Genomic DNA, 14,017 nt, shown 5'->3' with positions numbered 1-14,017 from the left:
AAGCCTGATGCCTGGAGGCTTCATTTGCATGCTAAAACTTTGTTTTCCACAACCTCTTTTCACCATAACCCAGACATTACTTTCTATTGATTCCAGGTCTTTAGATAATAACTTAACTCTTTCAACCAATTTCCAATCAGAAAAATTGTACATCTGCCTATGACTTGGAAGCACCATCCCTCTTACTTTACCCCCAGCTTCCAGTATTTGATTGATGTCTCGTGTCTCCCTAATATGTGTAAATTAAGCTGTACTCCAACCACCTTGGGCACATGTTCTCAGGATCTCCTGAGGGCTGTGTCACAGGCTGTTGGCCACTCATATTTGGCTCAGAATAAATCTCTTCAAATATTCTAAAGTGTTTGACTCTTTTCATCCACATGATTTTGGTCTGGTTTTCCTTTAGGCTCTCATAGGACAGTGCTGAGTTCAATGCCTCACAATTGCTATACTTTCCCTCTCTCAGTGCTCAGCGATGCTCTCTGCACCACACTAGTGTTGCTGTGGATGGGTGAGGGCTGGCATCAGCCATTCAAGACTGTTTTTTCTATCTTTTCAGTGCCTCTTTCAGTAATTCAGCCCTCCCAGAGGATGTGTCAGCTCTCTCAGAGGATGTGTCACCATTACCATTCAGTTATTCAGAGTTAAATCCAGGTACTAAGAGGGCTCATCTAACTTTTGGTTTATATGAAGGTGTTTTTTTCTGAATCGTTGTTAAATTGATGTCCCTGCAGCAGGGGGACAATTGGCAGAGTCTTCTATTCTACCATCTTGCTCTGCCTCTCAGAAAAATTCCTACAAAATTAATCTGCGGAAGTCCTAAAACTCAGTATTTCAGAATTTAATGTATTTGGAGACAGGATCTTGAATGAGGGAATTAATATGCTTGTAGATTTTTTATTTATCTGATTTATCATTTACTTATTTATTTATTGAAGTAGCACCATTAACAAACCTTCCTGGTCTTCCAACCTCTAGTTATTCTACCACCAGTGAAGTCCTCTCTCTATACCTGACAATTCTTCTTGAATTATCACTTCAGTCATGAAATCAACCTGTGTATTTGAGAATAGATGTGGACTCCTTAGACCCTAATTATGTAAATCCTTTCATGGTACCAAATATTCCAGCCATCTCTAGATTTACAATGCAGTTATTTCTTTAACACAAGCTAGGTCCATGGTAACATGTAGGATATGGCTGAAATCTTTATCTTCTTAACTTGTCATAAGGAAGGCCATCACATGTTTGTAAGTGCAACAGGCCATGACATGTAAATGAGGCTTTAAAAAATATCCAGGAAAAAGCAAGCTCTGAAATGTTGTAATCATTCCAACCCCAACCATTCAGACATAGACTGTGGAATGAACAAATGCAGAAGACAGCACAGTGGGGAAAACATGTTTATTTTTATTATTTCAGGCCCTGGAGACTGGGGGTGGGTAAAGTACTAAAGGTCACCGATGCAAATTCAGTAGAGAAGAGAGGGTTTGAACTGAGTTGGAGACGTGTTCCAGTTTAATTTTTGACTCTGTAGTAATTGCAGGATCACTTCTATACGTCCATTTTCCAGTGCCTCTAGTTTTTGAACTTGCAGACAAAAGAAAACTTTTCTTCACAAGACACATCCTTCCATCCCTTGAATCCTAAGACACAATGAGAAGAGTCAGAATAAGGGTTTGAAAGGAGTGTGGCCCCTCTCTGAATCTAGGACTCGGGACAAGAAACAAGATAAAACACTTCACCTTTCCTGGATAAGGATCTCACCTCATCTCTACCTCTGTTCCTACATTCATCCCCAGAACTAAGCAGGAGGGAATGGTAAACAAATGGATGGATTCTCTGCCTTTTACCTGAGCTTGAAGTCAGGCTCACACAGTAGCCAGGATTGATACTGCTTGGGGATCCAATGACCCAGGATTTGTAGGAGACCAGGGACCCACTGCTCCAGTGCCAACGGTGATTCTAGATGGAGAAAGGCCAGAAGAGGGAAAGAGGTGACTTGGAAAGAGAAATACCTGGCCTGTGTGTACACTCAGTAACAGGCCAAACATAAGGTAAGAATAAACCTTATTGTTCCCATGAATAGAACATTTTTTCCTCTGCTTTTGCTTTAAGCTTCTCCTTTCCTGGAATGTCCAATTCTCTCCCACTCTCACACAAAATGACAAATGTTCTGAAGTTGGTACAAAATAAATAAATAAATAAAAGCTCATTATAGAATGTAGTTTCTTATTTTTCTCTCCTGAGACCCATGACCCTCATATTCACCATGCCACTGGTGCCCATTAGTTGTTGGTATATTGTTTAGTATAACACCAGGCTCCCAAATGCCATAAGTAGGTTGTCCTCCACTAGTATCTTTTTGTATATAGTCTACAAAAGGATATTGTTCAAGAAAGACAATAATAAAATGGGTAAGAGGTGGTATATAAGGATGCTTTCCTAGAAGTGGATGAGTTTATGCATTAATGAATGCCCAGGACACTTAGAATATCCAGTTTCCACTCATCTCTCCTACTACCTACACTGAATCTCACTACCTCATACATCATAGGATCTCTAAAGAAGTCCCTTTTATTAAAAATAAGAAAAGATAAAAGCTGGTTCTAGACTTCCCAAAGCTTAGACTTCCCTCTTTCTTCTCAAAATTGATAATCAAGAGATAAAAGAGGCTGCAGACTGACCTTTTTGGGGTCATAGAGGCCAATCCAGACATTGCCATCATCAGTGCTAGTTTCCTTAATCAGTGAGGCCACGAAGGCACCCTCTGCCTCGGTGAGCACAGACACCAGGTTGCCTGAATTCATATTCTGGCAGTAGAGCTATTGAAGAAGCAAATGGAGCACTCAGTGGAGGAGGAAAGTGTGGGGGATATACTGAGCCTTGCCAGAGGATCTGTCAGTAAAAGGACAGCACAGAAATGTCCCTGATGATACTGTCACTGACCACCGGCATCTCTGTGCTGAATGATGGGATAAAGTAGATTGGAAAGTTTTGGGCTGATGATCAGATAGGGAGGGGACTAGTCTCATCTCATATCAGCCACTGAACACACTGGAGAGTGGCAGCTTCCCCTCCCTTCATGAGCCTCTCTTCCCACACTGCTCTCCTCACTCACATCTGCATCAACCCAGGTCTCAAGGTCTTCATTAAAGTAGTAGCAGTAGGAGCCATAGGCATTGGTGCCTTCTGGGCAGCTGATCCGGGCCTTGGGCGAGTCTGTCTGGACCTCTTGGCCTGGAAAAGAGAGACAATTAAGAAAGACCCTCAGAGCACGGCAAAGGCTGGATGGTGAGGTAGGAGCTTCTGAGGATTCTTTATAGGAATAGAAGGATGCTATAGGTCATGAAGTGATTGGTCACTGCTGCCCTCCTGCATCTTACCTATAGTCTCTCAAGATGTCTTTGCTCAAGACAAGAGCACACAATGAATAGGCTCATGAAATGTGTCCCCATTGTCCCTTTTACATGTGGGGCTCAGGTTTTTCTGTCTCAAAGTACTCAGGCTTCTGCCTGTCTCAAGCTTGTCTGGTTTCTCTACACACAAATCTCCCCTCAGTTCACCATTCCACTAATGACTGTCTACATACAGACATCCCCAAAACCCCCATCATGAGTAGTGTTAATATGATAAACCAATGCCACCTGCAGTGCTCACTGATAAAGGGTCATTCTAAGTTCCATCTCTAACTCCCTAATGAGGTGAGGATGTTTTTGAATGGGATGAAATCAGCAATAAAGGTCACTGAACAACAGAAAATAACCCTTGATGTTGACTCTGCTTTTTCTCATGTGAACCCATATGCATGAGGATGGAGTGAAGGCTTCATGGCTGGGGTTGTGGGAGGTCTGGGGGGAAAAATCTCACCTTGGCTCAGAGACAGAAACATCAGGCAGGAGATCAGAATGAAGCATGAGTTGGGCTGAGCCATGCTGAGCAGCAGTGAATCTCGCTTAAGGGGTAAATCAGCGATCTCTATAGAAGAACACAGGGAAGAGGGTTTGAGCAGTGAAGAGCAGAGCATGATTAACTTCCTTATAACTTCCTCTCTCTGGTTTCCTGATGGCAGCAAGGCCATCTGAGATACTCACACCCTCAACATTTCTCTATACAGGTGGAGATTATACAGATCCTGTAACCCAGAAACACGTTTATCTCGTGCTTAGGCTTCATTACTGTGGAGACCTTTTGGTTAGAAAATTATCCTGAATCTTCCCCAAGATGAAAGAGGAAGAACCCATGTTAGAGTTTCCCTCCTCCTGTAATGTCCACTTACTCGTTTGCTGGATCTGAAGTGGCTTGTTGGGCCAGGCACTGGTTGGAGGTGTATTACAAGGTCTGAAAATAGAGCTGCATAAATTAAGCAAGAGGCGGGGCAAGGAGTGAGGATCAGAGGGCCTACTTATGGCACTGAGACAGAGAGATTGTGGCATCCAAACCAGCTTCTTCCTGGCACTCACTGGGAATGACTACAAATGACATCAACTTACCACGAACAGATTGGCAAACTGTCCAAGTGCAAGTCAGGCTTTGCGTTTCCTCAGCAGCAACCAGGTGTCCAGTGCCTATGACCTTTAGCAGTTCTAGAAAGAAGAAAGGAGTAGATTTCCTTGTCCTTTCTGTAAATATGGAGTCCCTTCTTTTATATTAAGTATAGGTAGCGGTAGAGAAAGAGTTGGCTGAGTCCACATGATTAAGCACAATTTGCTGGTTGCTTGGGTTGTTCCTCTATTTCTTTTCTTTTCTTTTTCTTTCTTTCTTTCTTTCTTTTTTTTTTTTTGAGAAAGAATCTCACTCTGTCACCCAGGCTGGAGGGCAGTGGTGCAATCTCAGCTCACTGCAACCTCTGCCTCCCAGGTTCAAGCAATTCTTCTGCCTCAGCCTCTCGAGTAGCTAGAATTACAGGCACATGCCACCATGCCTGACTAATTTTTTGTATTTTTTGTAGAGACAGGATTTCACCAGGCTGGTCTCAATCAAACTCCTGACCTCAAGCAATCTGCCCGACTCGACCTCCCAAAATGCTGGAATTATAGGCATGAGCCACCGTGCTCTGCCATTCCTCTATTTATTTTCAGGTTCAGGAGCTCTCAAGACCTACTTCAGATGTCAAGCCTTAAGAGTTACATACATGTAAACCAATATGTCCAGCCAGGTTTTAGTATAAGTAGCTAGCCTGATATAGGCATTCTCCAAGTCGAAGCAGGTGGGAACTGTACAGTGAGCTAATGCTTAAGAAAGCTCAAAATAGTTGGATATGAGGGTAGGCGTCATTGAAGAATTCGGTATGAAATTAAAAATCTCTTAAAGTCACAGATGATGTGATGAAATTGAGCATTTAGCAGAATCAACTGAGTATTTAGTGGAATTGTCATCCAAAAAAAAAAAAAATTCAGAATGGAATATTAGAAAAAAAACTAACCTAAATGTTCACAGAGACAGGTGTATCAATTGCATAAACAGATAATGTATTATAAGATACTAAACACATTAAGCAAATAAGCTAGATATTTATCAACATGGCTTGGTTTCAAAAACGTAATGTTGAATACAAAACCGTCAGTTGCAGGAAGTTATAAACTATTTAATAAAATGTATAGATTCTTTAAAAAGATAGCAATTAACATTGTATATTTTTTGGTCAATTCACATGTAGTTTAAAGAATAAAAATCTGAAATTCAAGAATATACATAACCACTTATGTTATTTGCATAGAGAATTTAGAGTGAGTTTTTAAATCTTTCCTTTGTTTTATAAAAGCTAAAGATTTTAAACAAAGATAACAAATATGAATAGTATTTATTCCAAATGATAGCTTTATACATAGTTGTAAATGTAGTCCATTTAATTTCTGCATTTACTAAAATGAGTTATGCTTTCTAAAAAACTTAGCACTAGTGAAAGATGTCTTTCTTGTTTCTATAAATAAGAGGCTAAGTCATGCTCTACAGAGTTACCAAAGGATAGAGTAGGGAGGAATCCAGTATATCTGGTACCATCACAGGTTGATACGATAAAAAGTAAAAACACAATTAATTAAACAAATATTAAAACAAAACATTTTATGGTATTTCTTAAAAATATGAGTTCATCTATATTTCAAGAACATTTCAAACAAGCAATGACTTTCCAGGTATAAAGGATCTAATACTTTATAGTGCCTACTAAAATATATTATGCTAGTGTGATATAAAAGAGAGATATAAAACAAACAATAATTGAGAGAGTACTCTCATAAAAACCTTTATTGCCCTAAATAGCTCTGTCCCTATTGAGATACCCTTATTGCTTGCATATATGACTGGCCAAATTCCACATGCAAGACAAAAAAAAAAAAAATTTAGGACATTTACGGGCGGCCACTGTGGTTCCAAAGTGATGCCCTTTTCAAGGAGGTTATAGTTCCTATTCCTTCAATGCTGATCTTGTTTTCTTCAGTAACCCCAGGTTCTTTCCTCTGACTGAGTTTTATGACATTCTCATTAGCTTGTTTAAATCTTTTTACCAAATTCACTCTGAAAGTCGTCTCATAGATGAAAATCATTACCCTGCCCATCTAGTGTTAATGTAGCCTCAAGTGGGGCAATGTCTTGATATGCCTTAATAAGACTTAGGAAGTTTCAACGATCTGGCTAATTTTTGGTGCTTTTGGCCATCTCCTTGTAGATATTCCCTCCTTTCCACCCCTGTAATAAAATTTACACTTATGAAGGAGAGTTAATCTCCCTCTTTTTTTTGATCCTTGGCAGACATGTGAATACTGCAAACATTAGACCTAAGAGGAAATTGGGTGAAGTAGTACCAGGTTCACTGAGGACCTTCCATGGTCTATTTGTGCTCTGCAAATGTAAGAAACCCTTCCTACAACTTAGCTTCCTCTCCTTACCAAGAAAGTTCCGGTTTATTTAACACAAGATTTCACTGCCATGTTCTTTATGCCAGATACTATTCTAAATGTTTTACCAGTAAGAACCCACTTAATCCCATGACATTCTGAAAATACAGGTGCTATTTGCAGCCATATTTAAGATATGAAGAAACTGAAGATGAGAAATGGCTTAAGTAATTTACTTAATATAAAACAGCTACTATGTAGTGAAGCAAAATTCAAACATAAGCGTGAGTTTTGCTTTAAGGTCATTTAGTTATCACAAATATCCTTCTGAATTCCCTTGATTTATCTCCACATTCAACCCACCCAGCTCTCTTAGAGCTCTGACTGATTTAACCAAATAACTAAGTTAGAAAGAATGACTAAGGCATAGTATTTGTTAGCACAACAGGGTGACTTAGTAAAAGATAATTTAATTGAACATTTTAAAATAATGAAGACGGCATACTGCAAGGTGTTTATTAGGCATTGCATGCTTACAATAAAATATCTCATGTAACACATAAATATATATACCTACTATGTACCCAGAAAATGAAAAATAAATAAGTAAACAACCACTCAGCAATCACAGCCATACCACAAGCCCCAAAGGATGAACTTAAAAGGTTTATAAATATAAGATACCAAGCCCTCATCCTTCACCCACAATTTAATTGGACTTTTACATATACTAGCATGACAATCATGTCTGGTGTCTGCGTTTGGCACAGAAGGAGCTGTTCTTTACCACCTTAGCACAGATAGGAGCCAGCCTCACCAAAAGTCACACAACAAAGAGGTCAGAAAATTTGAGGTTTTGATGGAATCTTGGAAGGTTAGGAAACAAGCCAGGACCTCTTTTCTCCCTTCCTCATGTCTCAGCACTTGTCTATGGAAATAAAAGCCACAAAAACACTAAGAAAAAACTAAACTCTTACAGAAAACCATCCATGATCTCTTAAAGTCTTGCGTCCCTGAAGAGTTAGAAACCCATATACTAACAAGCTTCCACTTATTTACATTATTTAATATCAATAAGAATCTCAGAAAAGTTGTAAATTCCTCAAATCAAAAATGAGAAGCTCTTTTTCTTTAGATCTCTCCTCTATAAAATAAGCATTTAATTTAAATTTTAAGCAGAGGGCAAGGAGAAAATTCACAGGCCTTGTAAAGGGCACTGACACAAGTTCAGCATCGGGGGGCCTCTTCCTGGCAAACCCAGGAGTGGTCATGCATGAGGTCCTTTCTCATAAACAGCTTGGTAAACTCTGCAAGTCAAAGGCAGGCTTTGCCCTTCCCCAGCAGCAACCAGATGCCCAGTTCCCATGGCCCTGAGCAGCCCAGGAAGAAGCAGGGACCTTCCAGGAATAGTGATGATGGGTGTGAAGGGAGGAATCTGGGAGGAGGGGCAGTGAGTGGTGTGAGCCTGAAGCAGAACCATCTGTGGGACAAGGGACAAGGGAGGCAGCAGGACAAGCGTCCTGCTTGGGGCAGTGGGGAAAGGGAGGGCCACACATTCATGGCATTCTAGCATCGTTTACCACGGAGGCCTCCTCTCCTAACAAGGCAAGCCCCAAAAGGAGCCTGTGGAAAGAAAAACTCCCATGGAAGAAGCTGAAGGTTCTGGGGACTGCACCTTATACTATACTTCCCCAAATTAATAAATCAACTCCAATGCCTCTTCAGAACTGTTGCCAGATACAATGAGGAGAAAGGAGAGGGGAGTGAAGATGGAATGATGCATTCAGCAAAGACGCTGCTGACTGTCTGCTAAGCACATAACAGCGATGATTAAAGCTTAAACTATAATTCCTCTCTGTACTTGCACAATAGCTTCAAATGCACTTCCTAGTCTAGAGTATTTCTATTATATTATCCCATTAAAGCAAACATGTGTATTTTATTTTTATGTTCTTAGAAATATTTTTACAAGTATTAAACATGTTAAAAAAAAAATCTCTACATTGAACATAAATACCTTAAGCACCAAAAGGTGAAGTGACTTGCCCAAGGTCACACAGGATTCACAGAAAGTAACACAGCCAGAATTTGGGTCCAATAAATCTGACACCAGTGTCTATGTTCTCTATCTGTCCATTCTATTGCCCACCTGCAAAAGCTGTAAAATTCTAAAACAACTGGAAAGAATGGAGTGTTATAAGTAGATGGGATCACAGTAATTAAACTGTCCCTCTCATAAGAGGACAGGTGTTCAGAGAATTTAAGTATCTGAACCTCTATCCAGTGGTGGTGAGAAAAAGCATTAACTCCAATCTACTTCTCACTCCTCTGTTTCTTCTACCACTTTGCTCTGTCCTTTTTCTGCAGACTCCAGAGCTATTTTACTCATGGTTATTTTGTAAAAACTTTCCATCCACAACCTCATCTCCACAGGAAAGCTAGAGTGATTGCCATATCCTCCTCTGGGTGTCTACAGTCTCTCAAGTTTCCTGACCACTATCCCACTTCCTCCATTTACATACATCACAGACAGATAAAATCAAACTCAGTTTTGTGAAAATATTGTCTCTACTTTCTAGTCTCTGGGTCAGTTAAATAACCAACTGAGGTTGCTGACAAGGTTTGATTTCTTTTCTTTTCTTTTCATTTTTGTTTGTTTGTTTGTTTTCTTTTGAGATTTCCAAGGAGGAATCATTCTGGCAATGACTATTGTCAACTGTCCACTGTAAGCCTATGGGCTGGAGGGCCAACATTTGTTTGGGAAAAAATACAACAGTTTTGAACTTCAGGATATAAGTGAATTACCCTTTGTAGTGAGAAGAGAAAAAAAAAAATAGCTCGGAGCTCTGACCTATGGGATGTATGCAAAATTTATCAGGCCCAGAGAGGCATGAGTGTGGAAGTTTGGTCATACGCCTTCACACCCACGCCTGGGGGCAACTGCTTCAGGGCATTTAGTTCCTGACTAGTTGCCTCACTTATTATCCTGATATTTTTTATACAAACTATGATTTATAACCTGTAAATAGTCTTTGTTATTAATGTAAATTATTAGTAAAGAACTTAGGAACTGCCTCCTTTTTTTTTTTTTTTCCTTTAAACCCGATGATAACTGCGGCTAATTGGAGCATATATTCAGGAAAACTTGAATTTATGCTCCCAGGCTGTAGTCCTCAAACTTGGCCCAAATAAACTACTTATATTACTTTTACCTCATTTTTCCTCTTTAGTTTGACAGTAGGACTAAAGAATCCCTGAACCATAAAACATGAAAAGCGAAACCAATATCTATGTTCAGAGAATACACTTGTTGAACGGCATTGTCCTTTTCAAATACAGAAGGCACAGAACTAGCAGAAATATAAACTGTTGTAACATATGAGGCCGAGGAATAGAAGTGAATTTCAGAACCCAAACTGGATTTTCTCTCAAGTGAAAGATCCTTTCTTCAGAGGATCAATGATATGCCTCCAAGGCAAGGTAAATTCATGAATCTAAATTAAACCCATAATGTATTTCTGGCTATGAACTGATGAAAAGTGTAAGACAGATAATCACATAACCTTTAAACAAATGTCATTATGTCATTGAGAAGATGAATATTACCAGGTTTCAGAAGAATGAAGATAGTAAGAGAATCAGGGAAAATGATCAAGTTTATCCTCTCTAAATTCATGTTGACATTTAATTGAACATTGTAATCATATTTACATGGACCTTTAAGAAGTGATTGAGCCATGAAGCCCCTGTTCTCATAGTTGAGATTAACACCATTATAAAATGGCTAGTTTCATTCCCTTTTGCTTCTTTGCCCTTCAGCCTTTTGCCATATCGTGAAACAGCAGGAAGGCCCTTGAAAGATTCCAGCATCTTAATAATGAACTTCTAACTCTCTGGAACTGTTAGAAAATAAATTTCTGTTTATTATAAATTATCCAGTCTCAAGTGTTTTGTTCTAGCTGTAGAAAATGGACTAAGGTAGAAATTTGTACCAGAAGTGGGTTGTTACTATTAGAAACACCTAAAAATGTGTGTCAGATTTGGAACTGAGTAATGGTCAGAGGGCAAAAGAGTTTAGAGGATCAGGCTAGAAAAAGCCTAGATTGCTATTAAGAGAGTGTTAAGGGCTACGCTGGTGAGGGCTCAAGAAGAGGAGAGCTATAGGGTAAACCTAAATCATCAGTGAGATTACTTGAGTGGTTTTGAAGAGAATAGCAGCAATATGAATGGTAGAGGTAATTCTGATGAGATCCCAGATGGAAATGCAGAACATGTTATTGCACAATGACATGAGGGTTATCCTTTTTACTAAGTGGCAACAAACATGGCTGAATGGTCTTTGTGTCCCAACATTTTATGAAAGGCAGAATTTTAGAACCACAGGTTAGGATATTTGGTGGAAGAAATATCTAAGTAGCAAATTGTTGAGGATGCTGCATGGCTTTTCTAAACTGTCAATAGTAAAACCTGAGAAAAGGGAAAAAATTAAATATGAAATGTATATTGAAAAGGAAGCAGAAAGTAAAGATTAGGAAAATTCTTAGTCTGGTTGTGTTTTAAATAAAGAAAAGGCATATTCAGAAAAGAAAAACCTAGGGGGTGGCCAAATTTTGATAAGGAGATTAGCTCCCATCACAAGCCCAAAATGCCAATGTCTGGAGAACAGAATTAGATCAAAAGAGGAGTCTTGGGAGCCCTTGGGACCTTGTTGCTCATCACTCAGGGCTTCCTCAAGTCTCTGATTCCTGCATTCCTGAGCAACTCTTTTAAGCCATCTCAGAAAAGGCTCACAGAAGCCCAGATGTGGTGCTGGCCATCACTCCAGAAGGTACAGGGTATAAGTTTTCATGGTGTCCATAGAGTGTTAACTCTCCAGGATTGCTGATGGTAAGAGCTAGATTTTAAAAAACGTGTCAGGGAGCCTCAGGGCCCAACGAGAGAACTGACACAGGTGGAAGGCCACCACAGAGACTACCCACTAGGACATTCCTAATGGAACATCAGTGGGTGGGTTGCTAGGCAAATAGTTGTTAACATAAGCAGGAGGGAAGAACTCCTGACAAAAGGGAGGTTTGAAAAATTTTACGCCCCAGAGATTACCTAAAACAGGCATGCTAAATATAAGCAGAAAAGAGGAAATAAACTCTCTGTTCTCTATTTTCCTTCAATACATTCTCTTTTTTGGTTAAATCAATGCTTGGCAGAACTCTTCCTCCATTAAAACTAAAAATAAAAAATTCCTGCACTTCCCAATAACAGTTTGAAACCCCAGCTGCCGAGAGCTCTGGGGATAATAGTCCAGCCTGTGAGAGCTGCTGCATCGGTTGCTCCCAGAAAAGCCATGGAGGCCCAACCTCTGTCCCAGTCTGCGTTGATGGTGGCACTTGGAGTCAAAACAAAAAATTCTCACACCTCAGGATTTAATTTTTTTTTTTTTTTGGTGGGGGTTGGGATTTAGTTGGAGCCTGCTAATTCTTTTTATTTTCTGTTGCTCTTTTGTTATGAGATTGTCTATCCTATGCCTGTCCTACCATATATTTTTGAAACATATAATTTGTTTGATTTCACAGCTGGAGGGGAATTTTCCTTAGAATGAATCATCACCTGAGTCTTACATATATCCAATTTTGATGATATTTAGATGAGAATCTAGACCATAAACTTTTAAGATTGTGTTAGAATGAGTTAAGACCAGGAGCTACTGGGTTAAAATGAAAGTACTTTATATGTGAGAAATACATGAGTTTTGGGGGTGACAGAGGCAGAATGCTATAATTTGAATGTTTATCCCTTCAAAAATTCATGTTGAAATTTAATTCCCACTGTAACAGTGTTAAGAGATGTCACCTTTAAGTGACAATTAGCCATGAGTGTAAGATTCTCCCTGGGGCCTGAAACCTTAAGGAGATGAATAACGCCTCCCTTCACAGGCCCAGTCCTAAGGCACAAGGATACTTGCACCAGCAGTGTGTGCCAGCAAGATAGCAGAAGCAGGAAGAGAGCCAGCTGGAAGACACGTACCCCTTAAGATGGAGAAAGAGGCCATCTGGGTCCAACGTAGCAGTTACGTCAGGCTAGGGCACTTCCTGTTTACAGGAGACTATAAAACCTTTGACCCGTCCTCACTTGGGGCTGACGCCATTTTAGGCCTCAGCCATCCTGCACCCAGGTGCTCATTAAAACAGCATGTTGCTCCACACCACCTCATGTTGTCTGTTGGTGCGCTGTTGGGGTTTCAAGTGATACAAAAACCTTACATCTGGTGCTGAAACCCAGGAGGGGCTCAGGTCTGCATCCTGCATGGACCTACCCCTCCACCCCAGAGAGCAGGCCACAGCAGCTGGAGAAAGGAAGCTCCTCAGTCTCCTGTTGCTTCTCCATGCATGCATATTGGTCACTGATCTCACTTACAGGTAAATTTCCTTGGGAATCCCATTAACAGGGAAAAATCGGCATGGCCTCTCTTGGTTTCTTCCATCCAAAAATCCGAGATTGGTCCAAGAAGGCTCCGGCATGTACCAGGCAGTCGCTGATCATCTGGTCTTAAGGGGTTGCCTCTTAGCCATTTGATCCTGTTCAGAGAATGAAAAAGGCAGAGGTGACAATTACTCCTTTTATCATCTCCCTCCGGCCGTCCAGGACGGTCTCCTTTTTCTCTGTTCTCCCCAGCCTACCCTCCGTTATGGAAAACTCCTAGTCCTCCATTCCAAAAAACAGCCCTCTAGGCTGCCTCATAAAAAACCTGCAAGCCTTAGGCCTCAGGCAAGATATCCACCCTATGCGCCTTGTCTTTTTTAATTTTTTAATTTTTATTATTATTTTTTGCAATACAGCCTGGCCACAGTACAAATTAAATAACGGGTCCAAATGGCCTGCAAATAGAACATTTAACTTTACAGTTTTTAACCGACTTAAGTAATTATTGCTGACGACTGGAAAAATGGGGAAAAAATTCCTTATGTCCAGGCCTTTGTGCACTCAAATTACTACCCAACCTCTACAATCCTTACCTACCTGTTCAAATCCTTCCCCTCCATTCTCACCGCCCTGATCACCTTTCTCCTCCTGACCCTCTCTCTTTTTCCTCATTCGATCCAACAGTCTGCTGTCCACCCCTTAAAGCCCATACCTCCTCCTCTCAACTGTCTTCTTTAACCCTCCAGACCTACTTGTTCTCT

At 40.3% G+C, this 14,017-nt stretch overlaps 1 protein-coding gene across 2 annotated transcripts; it reads right to left on the bottom strand.

The window, feature by feature from the left end:
* Nucleotides 1-999: 999 nt before the first annotated feature.
* LOC117062095 (lithostathine-1-alpha-like) lies at nucleotides 1,000-13,353 on the bottom strand. 2 transcript variants are annotated; one of them, XM_033175257.1, is made up of 8 exons: nucleotides 13,251-13,353; nucleotides 4,494-4,586; nucleotides 4,280-4,353; nucleotides 3,871-3,978; nucleotides 3,122-3,240; nucleotides 2,688-2,825; nucleotides 1,854-1,965; nucleotides 1,000-1,646 (listed from the first exon to the last, which is right to left on the bottom strand). In XM_033175257.1, the coding sequence occupies exons 4-8, from the start codon at nucleotides 3,932-3,934 to the stop codon at nucleotides 1,579-1,581; spliced, it is 501 nt and encodes a 166-aa protein (XP_033031148.1). In that variant the 5' UTR covers nucleotides 3,935-3,978; nucleotides 4,280-4,353; nucleotides 4,494-4,586; nucleotides 13,251-13,353; the 3' UTR covers nucleotides 1,000-1,578. The 2 variants fall into 2 exon arrangements, with proteins under 2 accessions (XP_033031148.1, XP_033031149.1); XM_033175258.1 differs by lacking the exons at nucleotides 4,494-4,586; nucleotides 13,251-13,353 and having other exon boundaries at nucleotides 4,280-4,364.
* Between the last annotated feature and the right edge of the window lie 664 nt (nucleotides 13,354-14,017).

The sequence above is a fragment of the Trachypithecus francoisi genome, unplaced genomic scaffold, assembly GCF_009764315.1.
Source record: "Trachypithecus francoisi isolate TF-2019V2 unplaced genomic scaffold, Tfra_2.0 Lachesis_group17, whole genome shotgun sequence".
NCBI lineage: Eukaryota > Metazoa > Chordata > Mammalia > Primates > Cercopithecidae > Trachypithecus > Trachypithecus francoisi.
The sequence above is the reverse complement of the archived record's forward strand: the minus strand, read 5'-3'. Positions and strand labels throughout refer to the sequence as shown.

What these genes read in the sequence shown, in the direction of transcription:
- LOC117062095 (XM_033175257.1), bottom strand. Translation starts at nt 3,934, where the DNA reads ATGGCTCAGCCCAACTCATGCTTCATTCTGATCTCCTGCCTGATGTTT. An exon ending in GTTTCTGTCTCTGAGCCAAG is followed by an intron (nt 3,241 to 3,870) that starts GTGAGATTTTTC and finishes TCTCTTTTCCAG; the next exon opens with GCCAAGAGGTCCAGACAGAC. An exon ending in GCCTCTATGACCCCAAAAAG is followed by an intron (nt 1,966 to 2,687) that starts GTCAGTCTGCAG and finishes TTCTCCATCTAG; the next exon opens with AATCACCGTTGGCACTGGAG.